This window comes from Enhydra lutris, unplaced genomic scaffold (genome assembly GCF_002288905.1).
Source record: "Enhydra lutris kenyoni isolate GAN:26980312 unplaced genomic scaffold, ASM228890v2 scaffoldscaffold12, whole genome shotgun sequence".
Lineage (NCBI taxonomy): Eukaryota > Metazoa > Chordata > Mammalia > Carnivora > Mustelidae > Enhydra > Enhydra lutris.
The window spans coordinates 64237676-64265411 of record NW_019154096.1 but is presented as its reverse complement, the minus strand read 5'-3'; the positions used below and the strand labels follow the sequence as shown (position 1 = coordinate 64265411).

At 42.3% G+C, this 27736-nt stretch overlaps 1 protein-coding gene across 3 annotated transcripts in view; it reads left to right on the top strand.

Moving 5' to 3' along the window:
• The first annotated feature begins 1467 nt into the window (after nucleotides 1–1467).
• The window catches only part of LOC111144798 (nebulin related anchoring protein), a 69231-nt gene continuing 42962 nt past the window's right edge, over nucleotides 1468–27736 (top strand). For 2 of the 3 annotated variants that reach the window (XM_022499277.1, XM_022499275.1), the window contains exons 1-15: nucleotides 1468–1690; nucleotides 2020–2114; nucleotides 2696–2783; nucleotides 6972–7076; nucleotides 9571–9675; nucleotides 10767–10871; nucleotides 11648–11752; nucleotides 12515–12622; nucleotides 13118–13216; nucleotides 16130–16234; nucleotides 17205–17321; nucleotides 19500–19604; nucleotides 21264–21371; nucleotides 22433–22537; nucleotides 27169–27267. In XM_022499277.1, the coding sequence (XP_022354985.1) occupies nucleotides 1619–1690; nucleotides 2020–2114; nucleotides 2696–2783; nucleotides 6972–7076; nucleotides 9571–9675; nucleotides 10767–10871; nucleotides 11648–11752; nucleotides 12515–12622; nucleotides 13118–13216; nucleotides 16130–16234; nucleotides 17205–17321; nucleotides 19500–19604; nucleotides 21264–21371; nucleotides 22433–22537; nucleotides 27169–27267 (1521 nt within the window). In that variant the 5' untranslated portion in view covers nucleotides 1468–1618. The remainder of the gene's footprint in view (nucleotides 1691–2019; nucleotides 2115–2695; nucleotides 2784–6971; nucleotides 7077–9570; nucleotides 9676–10766; nucleotides 10872–11647; nucleotides 11753–12514; nucleotides 12623–13117; nucleotides 13217–16129; nucleotides 16235–17204; nucleotides 17322–19499; nucleotides 19605–21263; nucleotides 21372–22432; nucleotides 22538–27168; nucleotides 27268–27736) is intronic. The other variant, XM_022499276.1, reaches the window with a different exon arrangement.

Sequence of the window (27736 nt, the reverse complement as noted above, 5' to 3'; positions counted from 1 at the left end):
CTTGGGAAGGTCCCTAATATGATCTGTGACTTCACTTCTGGCTTCTGTAGGCATTTTGGTGAGAGTATTAAATTTGTTTCATTAATTCAGTAAGTACTTATTGAGCATCTCTTCTGTGTCAGGCCTTGTTCTAGGCACTAGAGATAGAAATGACAAAGACCAGGGATCCTGTTTTAATGGAATTTATATTTTGAAGGAGGAGACAGATAATTTTAAAAAGCAGAGATTCTAATATTCAGGATCTCAGGTGGCAGTTCACTGCAATTAAGAACATAAAACAGGGTAAGGGTTGTGGGAGGTAGTTAGCTGAGGAATGGGAACAGGTCAGGTGCCATCTTTTTTTTTTTTTTAAGATTTTTATTTATTTGACAGAGAGAGATCACAAGTAGACGGAGAGGCAGGCAGAGAGAGAGAGAGAGAGGGAAGCAGGCTCCCTGCTGAGCAGAGAGCCCGATGCGGGACTCGATCCCAGGACCCTGAGATCACGACCCGAGCCGAAGGCAGCGGCTTAACCCACTGAGCCACCCAGGCGCCCCAGGTGCCATCTTTTTTAAGCTGTTCCCGGAAGGCTGTTTTAATGTGACACTTAGTGGACACTGAAGACAATGGAGGGGCTAACAAAGCCAAGAGGAGAGGGTTTGTCTTCAAGCTGCCCCACTTCAGGCCCAGGAGGCAAGAGAGTAAACAATCAGAACTTGGAATAGTTCGGGATAACATAGGGGCCAAGACACTGAGCGTTCTAGTAGGTTCCTAGTTTTGCATTCTCGTAGAAACTAAACACAAATATCTTGATCAGTTTGCAGCCTCGCTTTAAACCATTAAAAAATTTTTTTTTAGATTTATTTATGTATTTGAGATAGATGTGAGGGGGAGGGACGAAGGGAGAGACTCTTTAGGCAGACAACCCCGCTGAGTGTGGAGCCTAAGACGGGGCGGGGCTGCATCTCAGAACCCTGAGATCATGACCTGAGCCACAACCAAGAATTGGATGCTCAACCGACTGAGCCACCCAAGCGCCCTGTGTTGTAAACATTTTTAATAGATAAAGCCAAAATTTCAAATATGGTGTTTACCCTTCCCATGGATTGGATCAATCCTGTTTTATTTCTTATATTTTTGGGGAGCTGGCCTTTCTACTTTAGTCACAGGCCTCACAGAGTGAGCTTTTCTAAATTGGATTGTTGGATGAGTGTATGGCCTATCTCTTTGTATTCTTTTCTTGGGTTATGATCATAGTTCGTGTTAAACTACTACATGCTGCCTAGTCATACACGAGGATTTGGTCACCCACATAAACATGATGCTGTTGTGAGTTCATTTTTCTATTTAGAGAAGCATGTCAGCTAGAAATACCTCCACCTAATTTCCCCGGCGCATGCGTGCTGTGTGAGTCGCCAAAATAGCCCCTTGAGTAAGTGGCAGCTTTAAAAACCATCCAGCTGCTGACTTCAAACTAGAAGGTCAGCAAAGGAAAGTGGAAGTTGGATTTTGAATGATCAAGGTGCCCGTGGGGATTGAACTGTGGTCAGGATTTGGGAAACTTGCACAGCTAGCCTGGGACTTTTCCTTGGATTTCTTGCCTGTTGCCTAGATTTGTCTTCTCTCTTCGGATATCAAGATGAATGTGCAGGCTTGCTCTAGGTGTGGGTATGGAGTTTATCCTGCTGAGAAGATCAGCTGTCTAGATCAGGTCAGTGGACATTTCTTGGCCTTTGGAAATAATAACCAATATGGTAGATTTATCTTCTTACAGAGGGATATGTAGGGTTTTTTGAACCATCAAAAGGAGATGTATTTCTCATCTTTCTTCAGTTCTACTCATTTCTATCTCTGTCTTCTATGTTTCTTTGGGAAAAAAAAAAGGTTATTCATTCATTTAACATATTATAGTCATGTTTGTGTCTATGTGTGTGTACATTACCATTTTATCTCTAAGGATCCATTTTTACCTGGAAATGTGTAAGAATCCTGAGTTTGGAAGAAAAGGTAATTTTGCCACATCTTCTCTATGATTTCTAGATCTGGCATAAAGCATGTTTTCACTGTGAAGTTTGCAAGATGATGTTATCGGTTAATAACTTCGTGAGTCACCAGAAAAAGCCATACTGTCACGCGTAAGTGTTTGGTGCCCGCCTCCACCACTTCTTGAGTTTTATTTATTTTTTAGCAAGTAGCCAATCAGAGTTTCCAATCACACAGCCCAGAGTTAAATCCAAGAAATATCTTCCCCAAAGTTTTCATTTACATAAAATCACTGACGAGCCCTAAGGCAGGATTTTATGCAAAGGACAGAAAGTTGGAATTTTTCAAATTTCTTCCAAGTAAAAAGTCAAATCTATCTGCTATAACCACATGTCAAATCATTAGTACTGTGCAGAACAGTGTAATTGCCATAGATATGCCTAAAGAACTTTAATTTTTTTTCTTTTAAATAATTCCAGAATCCATTTCTATATTTTTTTTCCTGAAAGTTTTTAAGTGGCCGTTTCCAGTTAGATTTGGTCTTGTAGTAATATATACTAAATTTATTTGATTTCCTTTTTTTTTTTTCCTTTAAGACATTGCCTGGAAAGTCATAAACTTAATTATTAAGTTTTATATTTATCAACTTAAAAAATGACTATACCTTTAGGGATACTCAATCATCTTGGGTAAAAGTACATTTCTAATTTTGGTTTATGTCTATTTTTTCTAGCCATAACCCCAAGAACAACACTTTCACAAGTGTCTATCATACTCCATTAAATCTAAATGTGAGGAAGTCCCCAGAAGCCATCCATGGGGTAAGTGACTTAATTTTGAACTTCAAAATAGCCTTTGAAGAAAATTTCTTACCTCAGGTTTTTAAGTGTCTGTGTCAACATTGAACCTGCTCATGCTTTTCATTTAGAGGCACAAAGTGCATTTAAGTAACAGATATTGCTCTTTGTCCTACCACAATGTAAGGTAGGACCCAAGATAATCCGGCTTGAATATCTGACGCCTTTGTAATCTCTGTCTGCCAGCTCTGTTCACATTGATGATGGTTTACCCGGCAAGCCCTGTACACAGTAGGTGCCTAATAACCCAAAAGTTTATATAGCTGGAACACAGTACAAGAGCTTTTCCTTACTTTCTCCCATGATTATTTTGATATAGAAAATTAAAAACCTCTAGTTCCACACTCTTAAAATCTCTCTGAATTCAGGAGTGTTTACCATTACTAGCAGTTTCTCTTTCCCCTGGGGGCAGGGGTAGGTCAGAGATAATTTGATTTGGAAGTGATGTTGGGATAGACCAGGTAGCCTTGTTGATACACCAACCTCTTTTGAAAAACCAACAATGGGGTCTTGTCAAATAGCTAGGGATGGCTTGGATGCCTGCATTTATTAAGATGATGACTCATTTCACTTCTTTCCCCCTGCCCCACAGAAGCTGCTCTGTGGGATGGAGCTAACAACTTTCTAAAATTAGAACATTGCACAGGAGGTGGAAGTCTGTTAGAGATCTGCCCTCCTCACGTCACCTTGCCTCAGACTGCCTCTCCGGCTGGCCCAGACCGCTGGTCTCCTCAGGAAAACGTGTGTTGGAGGGAGCTTCCCCCACACCTCCTGCCAAACAGCTTATTTTGCTAAGAGCCCTGGACTCATTGTGAGCTTATTATTTTTTTCAAGATGCTTATGTAACGTTTACTGCACAGTCATTTAATTCACTTAATACACATGACTGCCCACTAGGGTAAGTACTATTGTTATCTCACTCTGCGGATGAGGAGCCCGAGGTGCCGAGCTGCTTAAACATCACTGATTTCGAAGGATTTGCAAACCTTAAGAATTCACAAGCAATCTTACATTACTGAGAGCATTCGTTCTATGGGGATCTTGTTCCCCTCTCTTGATGTCTAAGGGCAGCTACCCAAAACTGCAATGAATACTGAGTGTAGCTCTTACTTAAACAGAGGACCTCATGTGGGACTCTCCTGGGCTCTTTCTCTATCTTATCTCATTTCTTCTTCGCAAGAATCCTCTGTAATATTACCGTTTTACAGCCGAGGAGGCTGAGGCTCGGAGAGGTTAAGTAATCTGCCTGGTTTTACCCAGATACTGGAGTGGGTACAAATCCAGATCTATCGGACTCTAGAAAGCTTACCCTAAACTGCTCCATTGGCCTATTTCTATGCACATAGCATAAACTGTCCAGGAGGAGAAAAGCATTTGTTTATGTTAACGAACATCCAGACGTTTCTACCATTGGATAGCCAGGGTTTTACAGATTCAACACCAGGAGAAGTACTTACACCATCCGAGTGCTGTTTGTAGGTATTACACACTCTACAACAAGATCCCGAATGTCTTTACTTTTCCATGCCACGCTAGCTCCTAACTGGCCTGTCCCTACTTTCCAATCATACAACAGGTCGCACAATGTTACCTTTCTTTGAGGTGGTAGTGGATTCATTCTCTTTTTACTGTGTGTGACAGGCCCAAGCTGGAGTGAGAATTGTGCTGGTTCTGGTGCTAGCCACAGACAGTGATGTGAACTTACCGGGACGCGTGTGTGTGTGCGTTTGTTTGCTTCTGTGCGAATATGTGTGCGTGCGTATGCATATGGTTGTGCGTGTATGGGGAGCGTATGTATGTGTGGGTGTAGGTGTGAATAGGCATTCACGGACACACATATGTGTGTATGTGGTGCATGCATATACCCATGTGCGTATGCATGCCCATGTGTGCATATGTATATGTGTGCGTGGTGTGTGTGTGTGTGTATGTGTACGTCTCTGTGTATATTTTTGTGTACATGGTATGTGTGTGTATACATGCATATTTGTGTGCATGTGTGTGTATGTGTGTGTTATGCCAAACAATTGGCTGTTGAGATCACTTTCTCCTTCTTCCCCATCAGGAAAATTTTCAAATGGACAGCTGTGCCCCTTCTAGGCCCTGGGTCTCATAGGCACCCGAGGAAGGGGAATGGATGACTTTTTTGCCTAACTCTTGCATCTCTGAGTTTGCCAATTGAGTAAAAACAAATTCATTGCACTTGTGCTAAAGGAGGGAACAAAAGGGATGCTTCAGTGATGGTAATGAAGGAGAAAAGGAAAGTTTGAGCTGGCATTCAAAGCAGGCTGACAGTTTTGTGTTTCCTAAATGTCACCCGTTTAAAAATAAATAAATGTCTAAGCCAAAATTTCCTGTTTGGTAGGTGTGCATGGAATTTTTAGGAAAATAAAACATCTAGATTCTCTTTTATTCAGCGAGGGGACTTTAGCTTTTAATGCTTCTTCCTTACCCTAATAGCGACACTTACTATTTTTCCCCTTCTTCCTACTTCCTCAGAATAATCCAGAATCTCATGAAAAGTCTCTGGGGAGGCAGGCACTCCCCAGTGATGGATTTGTTCCATGGGTGGAGAACAAGCAAATAAGTCTTTCTATCTATTTTGATCATGCGATTCTGATTCCTTAAGGCAATGGCTCTCTAGGAGGGCAATTTTACTCCTCACAGGACACTTGTGATGTCTGGGGATGTTTTAGAATGTCACAGCTGGCAGGGAGGGGTACTGTGGGTATCTGATGGGCAGGGAGCAGCTATGCTGCTAAACATTGTGCCATGCCAAGGACAGGGCCCAGGAGAAAGACTTAACCGGCCTCCAGTATCAGCAGTGTTGCCACCCAGAAATGCTGCCTTCAGTCTATGTCACGTTTGTGGTAGTTTCTCAGAATCCAGGGAAAGAAGCAGGTAAAGCACTCTCAATTTCTATATTTAAAAATACACATATTGTAGCTGCACTGGGTGGTAGCCAGCCTAGAAATTCGATGAGAGGAAGTGCCTTTCGTGTGGAAATAGAATTCCTAGATTCTAAGCCTGGCTCTGATTACCTGTTGAATGACTGAATGACTTTGGTAAGGTCACTTCTTTGCCTTCAGTTTCTTTCTTCATCTGTAAAATCCATGATTTCAATTTCCACTTGTAAAAATCGTAGGTTTCTGGGCCCATTTTAGACCTCATTTATTATGATATCTGGGTTGGGACCTAGGACCTTTTGATTTTTTTCTTTTACGGCGGGTCCTTCTTATGTTGTCTTTAAGAACTCTTGGCTTACACCCAAGGCTCTGAAGATACCATCGCAATGGCAGTTCCGCCCATATTGATCTACATGTTCACGGTAATTCCAGTGTAAGTCTTGGCATTTTTCGTAGAAATTAACCCATGGATTCTAAAAATGATGTGAACCACACGAAGATTCTAGAATAGCCAAGAAATTCTGAAGAACAAAATGGAAGGACTTCAGTTATGAGATTTCAAGATTTACTACAAAAGGAGTAGTCATGAACTTAGCGTAGTATTGCGTAAGAATAGACCAGCTAGCGGAAAGCAACCCAAGGTCCAGAAATGGAGCTGTGCCTATGCGGTTACTTGGATTATGACAGATGTACCACTGCAGTCCAGTGTGGCAAGGACGATCTGGAGTTATTGGATATTTGCATGGAAAAGAATGGACCTGGACCCCTACCTCACACCTGTACACAAAAACTAACTCAAGATGTATTACAGGTCAAGATAGGAAAAGTAAAATTATAAAGCACAGGGGAACATATACATGAGTCTGGGGAGCCAACCTGTTAACCAAGTTCCCCAGGTGATTTTCACACAGACTAAAATTAAGAACCACTACTCTGGTATCTAGCGTTTTCTGAGGTTACTCTAACCTGAATACTGGGTGTCGTGTGATAAGTTCATTGAGACCCTCAGTCTTTTTAATTACACTGCTAGCTAGAGCTTTGCACACTGCCAGGGGCTCTGCACGCCTCACCTGGCTGGTGGAGCGGGTGAAGCCACAGTGCGACAGACCGACCCAGTGTGTGTCGTTGTGCACTTACGAAGCTTTGCCTTTGCGATTTAGAACAATCCCTCCGATTTAACTCTATGTTGTCTATTTTCCTTCTCTTCTCCGATGGAAACGTTACTGACAACGTCTCCGTGGTGCAGATTGATGACCAAGATGAGGGCGGACAGTTTAAGTCGGTTTTTCACTGGGACATGAAATCCAGGGATGGAACAGCTGCACCTAACAGGCAGCCCCCGATAAACGAGGTGAGAGGAGACGTGTGACCAGGTTTGGATAAAAGGGAAGAGAACCACGCACTCTGCAAGTGAGACGCATCATGAGTATTACTTCTAGAGAAATGGATTAGGCTTTCATTTACCCACTTTGTGATTCCAGCTGTCTACAGAAGACATCCCGCAGCCTGTCGTGGGGTCATCTCCACTGTTTCTGCTTCCAGCCCAAACTCACTAGTCAGTTTGTCCCTTCCAACTACTGTGTTTCTGTCCCTGGGAACAAGCACCCAGGCTGGGAACCACGGCTGCCCTTCCTCCCTCTGATACATCCCTCAGCTCTGCCCCTTCTCCTGCATTTCACTCTCCCTGCTCCAATCCACATCAGCTCCTGCCTGGACCTTCGCCAGGGCCCCCTGGATGGCCTTCTCCCTTCTGGCTTTGCCTCTGTCCAGCCTGTCCAGTGACCTTGGTCACGCACAGCTTCCTAGATGGCCCTAACTTACTCTTCCTGCCACCTGAGAATTTATGCTCACTAGGGAGAGTCTCATCATTTCAAAAGTCCTCAGCCATTTACTTTTCATTATACACATAATATTTGTGTTTTCCTTGTTGTAAAAAAAAAAAAATCCGAAGTACAAAGCTAACCCCTTGTGCACCGTCTCCAATCAGTCCCTCTGGAGAGGGACCTGTATATTCTTTCAGACTTGACTCAATTACAAATATAGACCTATGTCATCTGTCTCTTAGTACTCCCATTTGAATACGACCACTGCCATGTACTGAGAGGCCTCTGATGAATTACTTAACCATTCTTTTCTTTGGCTTTCTCATCTGTAAACTGAACTTCTGACAATTCCTGACTCACAGAACAATGGTGAAGGTTGAGAGAGTATATAAATGTAAAGACCTTAGAACAATGGAAGGCACAACAAATATTAGCCATTATTTTCGCTGAAAATTGCATATGTATATTGCAATTGCATATTATATGTATTATATGCATGCATTATATGTATGCATATGCATACATATTGCCTATGTATATTTCTATTGGGATATTCCTATTTTTTCCCTATGAAACAGCATGCCTTGTTTTGCAGCTTATATTTTTCAATCAACAAATATCTTGGAGATATTTGTGTCAGCCTCCTTTTAAGTTATTTTGGATGGCTATGTCATGAATGCAACCATTAAGAATGGATGTATCATGCTCTTCTGTTGATGGGCAGGATTCTTTCCATTTTTTTTTCTATTATGAAGTTGTAGTGGACATCCTGTGTGTGACCTCTTTTGGACACAAATGAGTGTTTCTCTAGAACAGGTAATGGAAAATGAAAGGAGACATGCCTTTTAATTTCCATGGCTACTGTCAAATTGCACTCTGAAATGGCTGTGCATTTGATATTCCTACAGGCAGAGGATGGGAAGACTTATTCCTCCATACTCTCACTGATCCTTGGTATTTCCAGATAAAAGTTTTTGACAATTTTTTTATCTTACCGTTTTAAGTTAAATTTCCCTGATTGCTAGTATGGTTGAGCATATTTTCACATATGAACTATCTGTCTTTCTAGATCTCCAAAGCATGGTTCTACCCAACCTATTCAATTTGCCCTACGTCTAGCCCACTTGGCTCCCATCTCTTCCCCCTGAATTCCAACGAAACCCATCTCCTTATGGTCTTTCACATGAAGCCCATCATTGCCTTCATGCTTTTATTCACGGTAGCTCCCACTCCTGGAATTTATTCAACAAATATTTCTCGAGTCTTTTGTGCCAGGCGCTGTTCCAGGCTATTAGAATACATCAATAAGCAAAACTGATGGAAATCCCTGTCTTCATGGAACTGACCTTCTAGAATGGATGTCCTTTCTCCTTTTGCCCCTGTTAACTGACCTCAGCCTTGGCGGTCCAGCTCAGTTCCATCTTCCTATCCAGAATGGGGTCCATCACATACAGATCGCTTCTTAAAACCTCATGTTTGTCATCAATACAGTACACTTAAGCACACAGACATTTTCTAATCATTACTTGTTTCCTGTGTTGGTTTCATGTCCCTATGGAGGCCACAGATATCTTAAATAAGGAACTGCCTTCTCTGTTTTTGGCTTTTCTTTTCCCAGTGTTAATTGCTTATCCCAGTATTAGGCACATGACAAGTAGTAGGGTTTTGCATCATGTCTGAATCATGCTGGTTTAGCTCGTATTGCCTGTCCGTAGCAACTCCCCACTGGCTCAGTCTAGGTACAGTGATGAGCCAAGAAATGCCAAGTTACATTTGAAACCCTTCTAGAATATAAATGACTCCCAGAAAGTTCTACTTTTTAGGATATTGGATTATTTTCTAGGTGAAAAAGTTGAACATTTCTTTTAGCTGAAACCCACCATAGGCCACTAGGAGTTTATAGTTTTTAGAGAATTTCTCTTGTGTTGACAGTGTATGTGAGCATTGCTAAGAGGGTGGGGTAGGTCTTACCAACCAAATGTGTGGGGTATGTGTTTATGCATTTGTGTGTTTCCTTTATAGAAAGCCTATTGGACTGGGTATGGGGAAGGGAATGCTTGGTGCCCAGGAGATCTGCCAGACCCCGAAATCGTAAGGATGGTTGAGGCCCGAAAGTCTCTTGGTGAGGTAAGGGCTTTAGAACTTATTCTAGGAATGAGTTTGAATGTTTCTTTATCTTAAGATTGTGCTAGACTACCGGCCTCTCCCCTAAAGATTACCATGTCCCAACCCCAGGAACTGTGTATCTGTTACATTACTCGCCAAAGGGACTTCGCTGATATGATTAAGTTAAGGATCTGGAGATAGGAATGTTACCCAGGATCGATAGGGTGGATGAATATAATCACAAGGGTCTTTTATAAGGAGGGAGGCAAGATGGCCAGAGTCAGAGACAAGGTGATGTGATAACAGGAGCAGAGGTCAAAGCCATTGGGAACCAGACACTAAGAAATGCAAGTGGTCTCTAGAAAAGGTAAAGAAATGGAGTCTCCTTGAGAGCCCCCAGAAAAGACCAGCCCTGATAGCCCATTTTAGACTCCTGCCCCCCAGCATGGTAAGAGAGATTTTATTAGATTTTCATGTAGAGAAATCAGTTTTGGCCCAGACTGTGGAAATCCTTAACGATTTACACACAGTACCTTCTGGTTCTCTCCACACACCCTGGGCACTTGCCCTTTGAAGAAACCACTTTGGAAACCATTTTTGGTCTTTAGTGACTTAGCCTTTAGCAGATGGAAAGAAAACAGAGACACAAATGCTAGGAGCCATGTCTCAGTAGGAAGACTAATCATCAGCGATATTCAAAAAGTGAGAAGGGAAGCCTGACACTTCATTCTCAATGCTGTAGAACTAATTCTAGCAGACAAGTTATAGAAAAGACTCCCACACATTAACTGCTGCATTATCATACAAGCCTTTGAGTCAAAGGGGTGGTGCTCTCTTTGGGTCCCTTGGGTTGGGCCAGGTTCCACACAATTTGATGTAAGCACTGAAGGGGAATCCCCTTGACCTGGAAAATAGGATTTCTTTAGTGTTGAAAGTGCTATTCAAGTCACCAATGGAATAACATTTTTGAATTCACTCCAGGTGATTGAAATGGTTTCTAACTACCTTATAAATTCAGTTGCATTGGTTCTGATGATGCTCACAGTTACAGTTTGTTCATTCTTATCTGATATCGTATTGGTTCTCGTGCTGATATTGACTCTGACCAGCAGGAGTATACAGAAGACTATGAGCAGCAGAGAGGCAAGGGGAGCTTTCCAGCCATGATCACGCCTGCTTATCAAAGAGCCAAGAAAGCCAACCAGCTGGCCAGCCAAGTGAGTATCCCAGTGCTTATTCACCATAGATTATGCTAATTTTTGTCACTAATGAAACTCTGGGATTCAGATAAAAACCAGTAAGAGAGTGCTTGTGGACAGTAGGTGTTATTAGTGTGATATTATGAAGAGAACTGTGCTGTTATGTTTTCCCTCTTCTTTGAGGGAAGACTCTCTCTCAAGAGTTTATCTTGCCTTGAGAGATCCTCTCTGCCTTGACTGGGCCACATCTATCAAATGGAGAGACGAAGTAACTCCTCCAAAGACTGGACCAAATAATTTCTTGAGGTCAATTTAACATTTTAGATACTGATTCTTGTTAAGTAGATGGCACGTCTTCCTGAGGAATAGAAAGCTTGTTGGCTAAGAGCTCGGATTTTAGAGTGAGAGTGCTAGGATTGGAATCCTGGTTCTCTCATTTACTAGCTGTGTACCATGAGCGAATGACGAAGCTTCTCTATTCCTCAGTGGCTCATTTGAAAGAAATGGGGACAGTAAGAGTCTTGCCACATGCAATGGTTATAGAGATGAGGTGGGTTAATATTTGTTAATGGTTAGCCATGCCTAGCATTCTCTTGGACTTAACACAGTAAGCACTGACTTAAAAAAGTAGCACAGTAGCTTTTTGAAGAGGAGCCTAGGAAGCTTGTACTAAAGACTTGGTCATAGGCTTGTGTTGAGACTAACCTGATGGTATAGCTTCAGGACAGCTGCAAGGAAGGGTCCTCACAAAGGCTGGTGAGTATGACCTTGACTCCATGCTATCTCTTCATCAGGTGGAATACAAGAGAGGGCATGACGAGCGTGTTTCCAGGTTCACCACGGTGGCGGATACCCCTGAGCTGCTACGGGCCAAGGCAGGGGGACAGCTTCAAAGTGATGTAAGAAATGATGGAGGCCTAGAGGCTTTTAAAATTCTCCATTCCTTCCTTCCTTAGAGGTAGAGAGAGGAAGAATGGTGGAGACCTCTTGGTCCTGCGTGAGAGCCAGGGGGAACTTTCTAAGGTCAAGGACAGTCAAGTCCCATAAGTTAGCCAGCACAGACCTTGTGAAATCTCTTCCTTAGAGAGAAAGCTTAGTATCAGTCACAAGTCAGATATATGTGATTAATCCAAAAAATTTCAATCCTTGTTGCTGCAAATAGAGAATATAACTTCTAAGGGTTTTCTACCATTTGCCTTTTCACAGCCCCATTGTTCCCTAACATAACAAGACCAAGAACTTTGTCTTTTTCTGAGCAGGAAGTGTAAGCACAAATCCAGGTCCAGCTTAACAAGTAGCTTCTGCTCACCTTGGTTTGAGAAGCCTCTTTTGTCTCCTAGACTTGACTGGTGGCCCCTTGAGGGCAAAAGCCTCCTCTCCTTCCTCTGCCTAGCCTTACCACCTGGCCCATAGCATGTGCTTCATGTGTTGAATTTTGCATTGAGTGTCTCCCTGTGCCAGGGACTGTGCTGGGTTTGGAGGAATAAAAAGGTAAAGAAGATGCATATGGTACATCAAGCCATAAGCCATTGATGGTGCCATAGGGGCTCTGAGTGGCGATGTGAGGGTTTCATGCAAACCCTTGGCAGGGCTTCTCATCAGACAACCTCATACATAGCACGATTGTGGCATGAGATTCCTTTTCTTTTTTCATCTTCCAGGTGAGATACATGGAAGACTATGAACAGCAGAGAGGGAAAGGCAGTTTTCCTGCCATGATCACACCCGCTTATCAGATCGCCAAGAGAGCCAATGAGCTGGCCAGTGATGTGAGTATCCCTGACAGTGTATTCGTGGTAGGAGAGGAAACAGGAACTTACCTGTGCCGGGCGACTACAACTTCCTGTCTGCTTTTGCATGCACCATGGTCCAGGGAGTAGCTTTCCTTCATAGTTTTTTTTTTTTTTTTTTAAGATTTTATTTATATATTTGACAGAGAGCAATTACAAGTAGGCAGAGAGGCAGGCAGAGAGAGAGGAAGGGAAGCAGGTTCCCTGCTGAGCAGAGATCCTGATGCGGGGCTCGATCCCAGGACCCTGAGATCATGACCTGAGCCTGAAGACAGAGGCTTAACCCACTGAGCCACCCCTTCATAGTTTTTAATGGGTTTTATCAAGACCATGATCTGGCACTTTGATGTCTAAGACACAATCCCTGGACCCAAGCAGAAAAAGAACATTCCATGAGACGTTTGTTTTTACTCTTCTGGCTTCTGTGCATAGAAGGTGAAACTCACACCAGGTTTGTCCTTCCCCTTCATTTAGGTGAGGTACCATCAACAATATCAAAGGGAAATGAAGGGAATGGCTAGTTCGGCTGCTGGAGCTGCAGGCACAAGGGAATGCATGGACCAATATGGCCAGGTAGGTAATGAAATCACTCCCTGGGAGACTGCCCTTTCTGATGGTCAGTAGCCCACTGGCCTGTCACACAACCAATGGCCCTGGAGTTAGGGGTTGGGTTGTGGTTTATCTAGCCCTGTTTATGAAAGGTGGATTTTCTAAGTCAGAAAGCAATGATAAACAATTACATTGAGTTCAAACTGATCCATGTAGGAAAAGAGTTTCTAAGCACTTTTCTTTTTCTTTTTTATTTTTTTTAAAGATTTTATTTATTTATTTGACAGAGAGAAAGAGATCACAAGTAGGCAGAGAGACAGGCAGAGAGAGAGGGAAGCAGGCTCCCTGCTGAGCAGAGAGCCTGATGCAGGGCTTGGTCCCAGGACGCTGGGATCATGACCTGAGCTGAAGCCAGAGGCTTAACGCACTGAGCCACCCAGGCGCCCCTCCTTTTCTTTTTTAAAAATAAAGAACCCCTGTCAAGATGGTGAATTTGTCAAGAGTAAAACATTCTCACCTATTCAATGAAGAATGGTCCCAAGGCCCAAGACTGGCTAATTTTAGCTCATCACTGTGTAAGCACGAAAGGGATCCAAAGGCATGTCTGGAAAAATATTGGGCACTACACTGAGTAGCAAGTCTCATTTCTTAGAAACTACATATCTTATCTAGGTTGTTAGATGAAGCAATTTGGCAGAGAATGCAAATCTTTCCCCCAATTTCACTTCTCACGTGAACTACCTACTGATAGGGGGTAAAAAGGTTGAGATGATAAGTGGAAGCTAATTTTTATTCGCACATCCCTCTGTATTTTCTGGTACTAAACAGGTATAGGAAAGAAAGGGAATATTATCTTTTCATAGTTGTAAGTAAAGAATACTGGAAGGCTAAGTATGTGTACCAGAAGAATGCACTCAGTGGGCTTAGTTGATTTTTTAAAAAACTGATTGGAAAGTTGTTTGAATTTTTCATCAGTGGGCAGATTCTACAACATACATGATTTATTCAACATACATAATTTATGACAGAAACAACTTGTTTCTTTTCTTTAAAAGAGTGTCTAGGGAGACACTCACGGAAGACTAAGGATGTGTATGAAGATGGGGGTGTGACCCCTTTGCAAAAGTCTGTCTGAACAAAAATGTTCAATCTTAAAAGAAAAAGTCCATTTTGCTAAATTCTGTAAGTTACTTAAATGGCCTCAGTGCTTAGCCTCAATAAAATTATATTTTTAGAGATTTCATGTTTTCAATCTGTTGTATAGAAGGCTCAAGTCGAGTTTTAAAAATCACTTTAAAAAATATTTGGTTCCTATATTCGGCAGAAAATATTTGGTTCTAAATGTGGCCAGTACGTTCTGGCAGGACGTGAACGTGTTTAGACATGTCTGTACCCGTCATGGAGATGCGACCTCACAGTGTGGTAGTTGGTTCTCGCTTATTAGGACATGTTGGCTGAAGTTCCCCGTCATGGTAATAACAAATCTTAGGATCAAAGTGGGTGATGTTTGATAGGACCGCCAACAACTGTCGAGAGGATCAGCCTCGTGTGGCATTTCCTGGTGTGATTTAGCAGGACCCGCCAGGCACGAGGAGGAGGGAGTGAGAGAGAAGCAGACAGACAGTCAGATAAACTAGAAATATCTGTAATGCCTAAAATGCCAAACAATTCATTCTTCCTTTTCACGAATAACGTTTTTTTAAGGTCAATGGACTATATCGTGTAATTGACTTACTGTTTGTAACCAGCCAACTCCCCGGCAGGATTGAGTGTCTCACTGAAAGATTTACACACCCAACGCGGATACTTATAAGCAGAGAAGTTAAAATAAAGTTCTAAGCCAGCCCCACCCATGCAGCAGAAGGGGCAAAAGGAGATTACCAAAGAATTTGGGAGCCTTCATTATTATTATTTTTTTAGCTTAACGTTTTTTTACTTGCTGTTTGGCAAGTTTGGCAGTCAAAGGGGCTAAAGGGGGCACTCGGGCTGAACAATTGTCATTACTGGATGAAAGGGAAGCCTGGACTTTCTAATTCGACCCAAGTGTTTTATTTTTAAAAATGTGTGTGCTGGATTCTGACCCCGCTGTGGGAGTAGGGCAGGCCCTTGCCTTGGAGGAGGCCATAGGAAGATGGAGTCATGAGCTTGAGGGAGCACTTGGGTTTCTTCAGATTGATGGGAACACGGAAGAGGAAGCAGCTGACTCTGCCTGGGGGAGGACTGGGAATGAGGGAGGCGTTTCCCGGAGAGCAGGTAGCATCAGATGGGGTCTTGAAGTACATCCCATCCCATCCCAGGAAAGTTTTATGCTACTGACATCACGACAGGTCCATGAGAGAGAAAGTTTTGTTTTGTGGGAGTGGGTGGGTGGTGTGGGGAAGAGGAAGGAAGAAACAGGCTCAGATTATAATAGTCTGAAAATTCACATTTAACCCCATATACAGCCTCTTAGGGCAATTTGAAATTTCCCCCTGAATACAAAAAATTCAAATAGTTATAAAATGCTTTTCTTGGCACATGGGAAAACAGTATCTGGGATGTTAATGGGTTTCTCTGCATAGATCTGCAGCCCAACAAAGGCAGCTTTTGGGATTACTGGAAGGCAGACAGACCTCCCTGGTGTCAGATAGGGGTTGAGAACTGCATAATCCATGGGTCTGGGAGACTTGTAGAATGTCTGGATTTATCCAGTGGGAATGTTGATGATGTTAGTTAGCATTTATTTAGTGCCGACTGTGTGCCAGGCACCATTTAAGTACACCTGACCACAGAGTCCACAGTCTTAGTCACCTCATGGTTCTGCTCCTAGGGTGTTCCCTGCAATGTCCATGGTGGACGGGCCTCTATAGGAACAGGCTCTAGGAGCGATCATTTCCAACCCCCCACACTCTGAGGGAGGGGAACATCATTGAGGGACATTTTTTATTCTCCCAGCAGGGCTACTTGGAGGACTATCAGGAGCACAGAGGAAAAGGCAGCTTCCCCGCCATGATCACCCCCGCTTATCAGAATGCCAAGAAAGCCAACGAACTCGCCAGTGATGTAAGTACCATATTGGGATGACCCGCAGAGCCGCCAAAGCAGAGGAGAAATGAGATTCTGAAGACTATGTTTAACGGAAGCCTGCACACAGATCAATTAGCGCTTGATTTCTCTCCAAATTTCTGACACCTTCTTTCAGACCGTTTGGTCACGTTTACCTGCTTCAAAGGAGCGTGACACCGACAGACGGTGGAACTTACTTTAGGCGAGTTGAAGCAGGTGCCAATGCTGGTCCAGCCAGATAAGCTGGGGTTAGGAGAGGCTTTGCAAAAGAAGCCATCTAGAAACCTAGCACTTTAGGGGAATAGCTGATGAAAACAGGTCACATGACTATCAAACTGGGTATAACCCAGTGGATGAAATGATTTTAATTTGCAGAATGCTGGCCAGCTGGCGGTCCTTGAAAGATAGACTATAATTAAACTCAGTCGAGCGATGTGCCCATGTAGATCCAACACACCAACTTGAGCTTGGTCTATATATAGTCAGAAGCCGCACATGAATTTCACACCCCCTTTGCCCTTCTCCTTTGCTCTGTGCTCTTCAGTTATTAATCCATTTGCCCAGGACAGTGCATTCTTGGCCCAACAGGGGATGTAAAACATGTGACTCACTTGGCCCCTCGTTAGCGGGTTAGATGAGAAAAGACGTTGAAACCATGGGCAGACTGGGTTTGGAATTACACTTTTTGGCATGTTTGTTTCAAGACGTTTCTTCATGCAGAATTAGAGTATAAAGTACACAAAATGTGAAAAGGGCCAGTAAAACTTTAATACAAAAGGGACTGAGTGGTTTATAGATTTCATGGAGGAAAAAAAAAAAAAAAGCCTATGTAGTTGTTTTTTTTTCCCCCCCTTCAGAAAATTCTCTTAAGTAACTATTGACATGAAATGCTGGGTCATTTTGGAGTAATTTCTCTCACGGAGCATGAAAATAACAACTCTGGGCCCTCGTTGTGTGCTTCTTTCAGATAAAATACAAGCAGGACTTCAATAAGATGAAAGGCCCTGCACATTATCACTCCCTCCCAGCCCAAGACAACTTGGTCCTCAAGCGGGCCCAGAGCGTGAACAAGCTTGTGAGCGAGGTGCGTACGGGGCACTGTGGATGGGGCAAGCCCAGCGTGAAAAATTTTGTTCAGTGCCGCAGGAGCTGCACACGGTTGCCACTTTCCATGGAACAAATGGGCAGTAAAGAGAGCAACTCACGAGAGAGCCTAGAATCAAACAAATTAAACAAATTAAGTTTCTCCAAGGGTTCCGAAGTTTCTTCTCAAATTCTCACAGAGCTTCTCACAGAAGTTTCAGGCAGTCAACTTTTAGTTGCAGAATAGTGCCCCAGCCAAACTTTATAACCATACGTCACTCATACGGAGTGGTAATCAAAGATCAGAAAGTGTTTCCAACACGGAACCTCTCTCATTGTCTTGTTATCGGAGTCCGGTTTCCCAAAAGCTGTGTGTCTCCTCTGAATTCCTGTAGGTTAGAGGCTGGACTGGCCGCCAGATGGTGCGTTTTGTTCAGTCTACTCTGTGATTCAGATTTTTTTGAATTGCTGAGACTTTGGCAAGGAAATAACCCCTTGAGCTCCCAAATCCTTATCACGCCCTCCAGTCTTTTCTTTCACAGCGGGGCCTCATTGGCATTTCCTCTCTAGACCCTAAAGGCATCTGAGTTAACAACCTCTTTCAATGGGAAGAAGGAGGGCTATTAAAAGTACTCCCATAACAAGTTATCTGCAATTCAGAAGAGGATATTTAAGTATCCTAAAATATTTATCTTCCCTAACTTCTAAAGGCCAGTCTTCAGGCCCCCAACTATTCATCTGTGGCCCTCTAACTGTGGGCTGCTCAGAATCTCCAGGAGTGACATTTTCCTGATCTCAAGTATTTCGAAGTAATAGATAGGTGCCTAGGTCTTGGAATCTGCATTTTAAACAGATGTTTGAGATGGTTCTGATACTCTAGGCCAGAGGTCAGCCAACCATGATAACCTGAGTGCCAAATCTGACCTGTAGCCTGGTTTTATAAGTAAAGTTTTATTGGAACACAGCCACGTCCTGCTTGGTTACATATCATCTCTGACTACTTTCATACCACAAGAGCAGAGTCAAGTAGTTGCCAAACCTTGCTCTTGATTCACAGAATATTAGGTCTAGATGGGACCTCAGCAATCTTTAGGTCCTGATTTTGTCCTAGGTCTAGAGAAGTAACGTGTCTTATTCTGGTTCAGAGAGAATTTTAGGGAGAGAGTTGGAACCAGATCCCTGAAAGTACATTTTTATCACCCAGGAAAAATACTGTTAACATTTTGGCCTTTTTCTAGGTGAAGATATTATAAACAAGTATATGAATATAAAGACATTTATAGATTAGAATTAAACTCTATTTATAGCTTGGTATACTTTTTTCACTTCTTATCAGATTGTGAGCATTATAATGTATCTTGCATACTTTAAAAAGCATGTTTCCACCATGTTTTGTAAGATAGGATAACAAATTGTGGGGGGTTTTCTGTTTTGTTTTGGTAAGAGGTCACAAGAGAAACTTCCATTTCTTTTTGCCCTTATGTTTACCCAGTAGGACAAACCAGTCCTGCTCTATTTGTGGTAATCGGCCTTCAGCTGGCTCCTCCAATTAATTACCTGGGACGACTTGGGGCCTTTTCAGTAACTATAACCTCTCATCTTACATCCAGCTACCCAGGGGAGCTCAACTAGCCAACCCAGTTAAAATTAGAAGATGTTCTGTGCATCTGTGAGTGGTCTCATTTACTATACTCTTTTGTCAAGTAACTTTTGTGGTTAGATTTTATTGAAGTGTACATATAGAGAAATGTACACGCCATTTGTGCCTGATGGGAGAGATTTCTGCAAGTGGACACATCCATGTAGCTAACACCAGATCAAGAAACAGAACGTGATTCAGATATACCCCCACCCCTGACCCGCAGACACTTTTCCCCAAGAGTAACTGCCGTCCTGATTTCTAAAACCTATTTTTCCACTTTTTGGGCTGTATGATCTCTTACTGGATTTTCTCTTGGAAGGGACCATGTTTCTTTAAATTTCCAGAGCCAAACTACTTATTTACTGATTTATTATTTGAAAGGAACACATGTACTATTAACTTACGGTGTCCAATGCCTGGTATTTTTAAATGTTGGGTTGAAAGTTTTCTAAAAATAACCTAGTAAAGTCCTGGGGACATTTTCAAGAGTGGCTTTGGGCCTGGTTCTATTGTGCGTCTGGTGTTTTGGTTTCCAAGGTGGAATATAAGAGGGACCTGGAAAGTAGTAAAGGTCACAGTATCAACTACTGTGAGACGCCTCAATTCAGGAACGTGAGCAAGATCTCAAAATTCACCAGCGATGTGAGTTTTTAACACCTAAGCATTTGTTTGGGCTTTTTTTTTAATGAGCTAATCTCCAGGTCTCTTAAGAGACAGTCTATGTGAATATATCTGTTTGTCTCGGAGAAGCATGGCATCTTAGGCACAAATACCTAAGAGTGTTGATTAAGATTGCCTGCAGGGAGTAGTCCACCTGGTGTTAATTCTGTCCTACCATGCACTTGACCTTGAATCCTTAATAGTAGCACCTTTCCTCTCGTGTTCTCCCTGCGTAGCAATATCGGCTCCTGCTGGTGAATGCTGGGAGTCTGGCTGAGCATGCGACATCCCCTCTCAACGCGACTTTGTGCTTCTTAGTTAACGTCTGATCTCTTCTCACCTGGGGACCCAGATGTGCTTTCCTCATTTTACAGAGGAACAGATGGCATTTGTAAATTTGGAAATTCTCAGCGAAGTTCTGGGGATATTGCCGTGAGAACATCAAGGACTTATACTAGATGATGTGATTTTATTTCTGCCTCGCGGCATACTGTAGTAGAATTTAAGATCACGAGGGACTTTGTAAGGCTCAGGGAGGAATTTCTTTTGGCTAAAGGTAGTGGTGAAGAGCACCAGCCTTGGAGCTGACAGTCCCGGCTCCAGAATTAGTCAAGTGTTTGACTTTGGGCATGTCGTTCAAGCCCCCTGGAGCCCCTTTGTCCATGTGTAAAATGGGGATGATACTAAGTCCTTCCTCCTCATGGAGTCCTTGTGAAGACGAACTGAGTAGAATCATGTCTGATACGTGGTTAATAGTATTTGTTTAAATAATCTCAGTGCGTAGAACTTCGTGGCTTCCCAGGGAAGGTGATTTTAATGCAGCTTCATTAGAAGCTACCCAGATTTTCCTATTTATGATTTCTTGGCATCATGTTTTGGTTTTCCCTTCACTTGGTAAGCTGCATTTGGGATGTGACATCCTTATTTCACATGGCTTTAGTAGCCACCAATTTGTGTATAAAAAAAAAAAACCACAGAATTTGGTGAAGCTCAGGTTATATTCTTCATGTGATTAGAAACAGAGGTAACAGCATGTAGTGATTTGTACCATCCCCTAGTGTGGGGCTTTGTACCCAGTGTCTGCATGACCAGTCTTGTCCATTGGAAAGGCCCCGCTCATGGGAGGTTTTCACATGGGGAAAATTGGACACATTCCCAAGTGAAAACGTTAAAAAGAAAATTGGGTCTGTTTCCTGCTGCCTGTACTCACCAGATCCTATGTTTGCTGTGTGCTTCTGTGCTTGTCTCCCTCCATCTTCCTGTGCTTGCTTGAAATTCAAGTGGTTTTTTGAAAGAAGGTTTGGGGGCGCCTGGGTGGCTCAGCGGGTTGAAACCTCAGCCTTTGGCTCAGGTCATGATCCCAGGGTCCTGGGATCGAGCCCCACATCGGGCTCTCTGCTCAGCAGGGAGTCTTCTTCCCTTCCTCTCTCTCTGCCTGCCTCTCTGCCTACTTGTGATCTCTGTCTGTCAAATAAATAAAATAAAATCTTTAAAAAAAAAAAGAAAGAAGGTTTGGCTTCTTTTTTATTCAATGATACATTGACTACTTAAATAGGTTCTATTTAGTTGTTTTTATTTCCAGTTCATTGCATTAAGATGGGAAGAGAAGTCTTTTATTGAAAGCTTTGTGTTTCCTTCTAGAATAAATATAAGGAAAATTACCAGAACCACATGAGAGGCCACTATGAAGGAGTTGGTATGGACAGACGGACTCTCCATGCTATGAAGGTTGGAAGCTTGGCCAGCAATGTGAGTCCAGTTTTGAAGGGCCTGTAGGTCTGGGGACCTGTTGGGGTGGAGGGAGGTGAAATTTGAAGAATTCAGCCAACTCTTTTTCAAACTTCCTTTTTAAAAGTCGGTGTCCTGTTGTATAAAGACTGACCCATAAAAGCTTCTAAACATTAACCAATATAACGAAAGCTAGGTAAAACCCTTGAAAATTTTCAAAAGCTTCCATTTATTTATCTCCGTTTTCTCTGGCTTGAAGAGTACTTAGATCTGTTATCTTTGATCCAGTGTGAGAAAAACATCCCGTTTCTGAGACGTAAAGAGAAATGGATGAACATATTCTTATTCGAAATTTCTCAAACTTCCAAAGCATTTGTGATTTCTTTGGAGTTGGTTGGTGGGTTGGTTGGTTCATTCATTTATTCAGCTGTAGTGTTCAGTGAAGACCTCTTATGGGCAAGTACTGGTCAAAGTAGTGGGGTAACAAAATAGATCAGATCCCATAGCACCGAATCTCTTAATCCCTCCTTGGCTTTGTCAGTTTACCTGACAGTTTGTAAATGCCAAGTTGTAAATCTTGAAGGTAAAGGGCACTTCAAAGGAACCGATTTCATTAGTAAAACATACAAAGGTCAAATTTCCTCTGCTTGAGAATGTCAAATTTGACCTTTAGGAAAAAAATTTAAATACTCTGAAGACTCTTGACTTTTCATTTATTTTCTAGGGGGTTAGCCAAGAAGACCTTTCATCATACACCCACATGCCGGTGTTTCTTTTTAACAAAAACTATAAGGAGGTCCATAATTAATAAGAAAGATAAAATAAATGCGCTACAGATGGAAGTTAGCTACTTTTGGATTAATTAGGAAGAATTCAAATTAATTAAAGGCAAAGTATGAACATAATTTAATTTTCCTTGGAGGTGATGAAAAAGAATTAATTTTATTTCTCACTACTTTTTTAAAAATTTCCTATGACATTCAAACACGGTCAAAACAAAGAAAGTGGGGACTAATTTCTTTTTTCTTTTTCTTTCTTTCTTCGTGTGTGTGTGTGTGTGTGTGTTTGTGTGTGTGTTTTAGATCGCCTACAAGGCTGATTATAAACACGATGTTGTGGACTACAACTACCCAGCCACTCTCACTCCTTCCTATCAAACAACAATGAAACTGGTTCCCTTGAAAGATGTAAGTCCTCCTCCAAGAGCATCTTCTGCTTTATTCCTTGTTACTTCCTCTTGTGGAGTGATTCTTAAGTAGCAAGATGGGAAGAAAAAAGTTCTAAAAGCTCCTCATAGATGGAAGAGATTGAGAAAGGGAACTCTTCCACTAGGAGAGTCCATTCATGCGTGTGTGGAAACTCTTAGATATTCCATGTAAGGTGGGGACAACTCTGTTTTCATCCTGAAAATAATCTGAAGTTCAGTTAGAATTTGGTAGAATATGTCTGCCTTTGGGCCCTAAATTTATTCTTCCTTAACAATGAGGAATAATCTTTCTTTCTTTGCTCCTATTTGAAGTTTTGGAGTGTGTTATGTTGAGGGACTAAAGGAAGTAAAATACAAAAAATAAAATATATAAAAAATAAAATAGTTATAAGTTGAGAGGAAGTAGTAATGTTGACTTAATGTTGACTCAGGAACACTTGGGAAGGTAGAAGTATTTCTTCATTATTATAGCAGTGATTTTATTTCTTCACAGTTTGGCTTATCTTGGTGAAATACATATAATTAATTAAATTTATTATTTTCTATTATAGGAATTTTACTATATATGTTTGTTACAGGAGATTTAGAAAATTCTGAAAAACACAAGGAAAAAGATTAAAATCATCTATTTTCTTAAAAAGTAGTTAAGGTGGTTTAGACCTGAGGGCATATCATAGTTATTTGTCAGTGATGTTTATCTCTAACCAATTATTAATTTAACAAATAATTCAGCATATACTTACTAAGTGCCCAGTGCTACTTTCCTTCACATTCCTTTGGGCTCAGCGTGACCCTAGTAACATTGACTTGGGTTTTGCTCTTGGTAAGATGGTCTTCACATTGCTCTCCCTTTTGCTCAGATTGAGAACAGTGGGGGTCCTGCTGGACATCTTTAGTGTTTAACATGGTTTATAGGACAACAAAGGAGGATCATTGGCAAATGATAGTTTAATGGATGAAATGGGCTTTCCAAATGTATAGTAAAGCAAAGGATGGGAAGTTGAGGGATATAAAGGGAGACTAAGCCTTGCTTCTTCTTTTCCCAAGAAGTTTGGTTGTATTGACTTACCACTGCGCTTTATGAAACCCAAGGATACACTTGACTACCTAAGCTACTTCCTTCCTTTTTTGGCTGCATGCATCACCTGGGACTTGAGGACTGAGAGCACCTCATTAGAATGGGAGCTATTCTGTTTGTAGATCTCCATCAACCATGTTCGAGAGCCCAGTGAAAACTAGAGAGATTCTTACAACTTTGTACTCCTGTTGTAACATGACTTGCTATTATGTTTGTTTGTGTAAGACTGTGGATCAAACTAAGCACATGAAATATAGCCTGCTCACCTGGGCCAACCAGATAGAAGAATGAAACCAGCCTGGGTTAGAAGGATTAATTAGAAGCAGAGGGAGATTCTGAACTGAAAGCCCAGGAGCCTGATTGAGGTTGTAGAGGTGTTTAGTTTGGCCACACAGTATTTAAAAAACAATGGTGCCAACATATAGAGATTTGGGGGGTTGATAAAAAAAATTCATATTTTCACCTATTCTAGAACAATCTAGAAACTCTGGAAATGACAGCCCCAGTTCCCATGTGGTAGCAGCTGCCTGGGACTGAGTGGCAGGTGCTCTGTCTTATCTTATTCTCTTTGGCCTTCCCTTCCTGGTTCCTGTGTGAATTTGAGTTTACCACCCCTAGTGTAGGGACTTAAATATTCAGGAAGTTTGGGAAATCCATTACAAGAGCATTTATGGTCTCTCTGTCTGGTGGCTCTAAAGGTGGTCAAATAGCTATGAAATTAAATAAACAGGCATGGGTGTTTAATTAGAGGGCATTCCTTTCAGAGGGATTTTATCAGCACTAATAGCATTAAAATGAGACTCCATCCTCAGCAAAGCGTTCCTTCAGAAAGTAGATGGAAGCAATGGCCAAGGATCTATGATGTTGCAAGGATGTGATTAATCATGGAAACTGTTAATTATGTCCCGCAGAGGAGAGTAATTGTGCTCTGCAGCACTTTAATGCAAAATTATTGGGAAGGAATATGCCTTTTAAAAAATACAGTTTTCATGACATTTTATCATGCACAATTCTGAACTCTAATAGACTCTTTATTATGAGATGATAATTCCCCCTCTGAGTAAATGCATTAGGACACCAGAGCACTCTAGTCTCATTAATGGTTGACATTGAAATGACTTTGTATTTCCTACTTTTTCTATATACCCTACATCTGCAACTGAGAATGAGCAAAACTTCTGTCATTGAACCATTAACCCAAAAGCACAAAGTGATGCTGTTCTTTAGCTCTGAATCCAACAAAATACCCCGTGTGCCGCTGTCAGGAACACTCTGTTTTTCCTAGATGCTGTCCTAGAAATTAATCTATAAGTCATTTGTTTGTACTCAGAATATATTTCCCTGTCTAAACAGTAGTAGCTTTGGCTACAGGGGACCCCAAGTTCATCTGTAAAATAAAAGTTCCAAGCACACTACGCTAGCTTTGGTAAACCGGGTTTAAGTGCAGAGGATGAGAGCCACTTCGGGAGGCAGAGTGCTAGAATTTGAATCCTGACATTAGCTGGGTGACCTTGGGCCAGTCACTTCAGTTCTCTGGGCCTGTTTTCACATTGTAAGGTAGGGATAATAAGAGGGTGGTGGTCAGAGGAGCATGGCCAGAGGCGGTCAGTGGAGGTCTGGGCAGAGATGGCAGCAGGCTGTGGGGACACAGCAAAGGGGTGTTATGTTCTTAGGCTTGGTGTAAGCCTAAAGAAGCTGCCCCACTGTGTGGGATACAAGGTGGGGTCCTGGGCTTCAGGCAAGAAAACAGAGGCATGAAGCTTAGGTGTGAGAGGTTCAATGGTTCGATTGCTGTGAACAAACCCAGAGGGTCGCTGATGGATAGGGCCTCACCTAGAGCCTGTAGGTGGGAGGTGGGCTAGTGTCAGGTGTCCCCAGGACTGAGTCAGTTTGGGGTCCTGAGAGCAAGGACCCAGCTGAGATATCTACATAGACAGGGCTGTGTCTGAGTGTGCTCACTCTGTGCAGAGTAGACGCTCTGTGACTGTTTGTTTAAGGTATGAATGAATGGATAAACGAAGGACAGGGGACCACGCCGGCAGAGGTCATTCACCGTCCACAACCTCACACTCTTTCTCTTCACTTGTCTGCATCCTGGCTCCCCTTGCCCCCATGCGGGTCCCTGGGGCTCTCAGTCAGCTCCCCTCTACCCCTTCTCCTTATTCCCTGCCCTCAAGCCTCCAACATGCTCTTCTACCTCCCTGCTCAAGTCCCCATTCCCTCTGCAGTAGCTCTTAGGAGGTTTGGAGGAAAATAAGATGATTGGATGAATATCTTCTCATGGGCAAATGGCTAATAATCCTTGAGTCTCTGAGGGGCAAATTGTACTTTCAGAAGGGAAAATCCATGAGTCCCCAGTTTCTTGAAATGGTGGGAAACCAGAAGTCCCTGCACCAGGCAGTCCTGGAGGCTTCTCTTCTAAACCCACCCACCCTTCTTCTTTCAGGAAAGTGCCTAGCTTCCAGCCCTTTTCTCAGGGACTCGGGCAAGGCCAAAGTGAGGGCCAGGCAGGGGCTGGCATACAGGGTGAAGCCATGTTTAGAGTATCCTCACCCAGAGCCTGATGTGCCATTTCCTCCCACTTACCGTATCAGCTGGACTTTTTGTCTCTCTTTCATTTTTCTTTCCCATTTTAAAAAACCTCTTTTCTTTTGAAGTATAAAACATATATAGAAAAGTACATTAAGTATAGACAGGCAGCTTGAATTATTATAGAGTGACCTTGTGCATGCGTTTTCTTTGGAAGTGCACCTAGGAATAGAATTGTGGAGACTTGGGGTACGTGTGTGTGCCAAAGCGCCATATTGGTTCCCAAAGTGGCTGTGCCAACCCTCACTTCCGCCAGCTGTGTTGTGAGAGTCTCCGCAGCTCCACATCCTTGCCAGCCCTTGGTGTAGTCGGCAGTTTAAATTTTCACTCTTCAGGCGAATGTCGAGGGGTGTCTCATTGCAGTTTTAATATACATTTCTCTGATTCATAATAACAATGTGGATGGGTGCCTGGGTGGCTCAGTCGGTTCGGTGTCTGCCCTGGGCTCAGGTCATGATCCTGGGGTCCTGGGGTAGAGTCCCACATCGGGCTCTCTGCTCAGTGGGGAGCCTGCTTCTCCCTCTGCGCTCCCCCTGCTTGTGCTCTCTTTCTGTCAAATAAATAAAATCCTTAAAAAAAAATAACAACGTGGATGAGCAGCTTTTCCTATGCTTACTGGCAGTTTAGTTGACCTCTTCTATAGTTGACCTGTTCAAGTCACTCACTCATCAATGTACTGGGGTTTTTTTGTTTTTGTTTTTGGGTGTTTTTTTGTTTTTTTGTTTTTTTGTTTTTTTTGGTTTGTTTGTTTATCTGTGGGCTTGGAGTATCTGTTGGTTTCCAGTTGGAATCTTTGATCCTTCTTTCGTAATAGGAGAATTAATAATAGGAGAATAGAATAGGAGAATTAGCTCTGCTGGGCTTGGGGGTAGGGAACTAAGCAAATCTTAGAGAAAACTGCTGGTGACATCTTCTTGTATCTTTTCTTTTTTTCTTTTAACCAGGTCAATTACAGGCAAAGCATCGACAAGTTGAAGTACAGCTCTGTGACCAACACTCCTCAGATTATCCAAGCCAAAATCAATGCCCAGCAACTGAGTCACGTAAGGCCCCAGCCCTTGCCCAGCCAGATGTGGGGGACTCAAGTGCTTTGTGGCCCCTGGATAACTGGCTCCCCAAGGGTTTGGCGTTCATTAACAGTAATAGATATCTTGTGACAACCACGAGATGACCCCCCTTAATTTAAACTTTTTATTATGGAACATTCCAAATACATCTAATTGTAGAAAGGATAGTGTTATGAGTCTCCATGTATCCCTCATTCAGCTTCTATCCATCATGACCAGTCTTGCTTCATTTGTATGCCCATCCCCTTCTCCCTCCTCTGTTATTTTGAAGAAAATCCCAGAGATTAAATAATATAATCTATCAATATTTTAGGGTAGCTCTCTAAAAGATAAAAAAAAATTTAAGCATATTTAAACAATTTAATACATCACATCAAAAACTAATAATTCTTGGTGTCACCAGTATCCTATTAGCATTTAACATTCCAGTGATCTCATAAAGTTA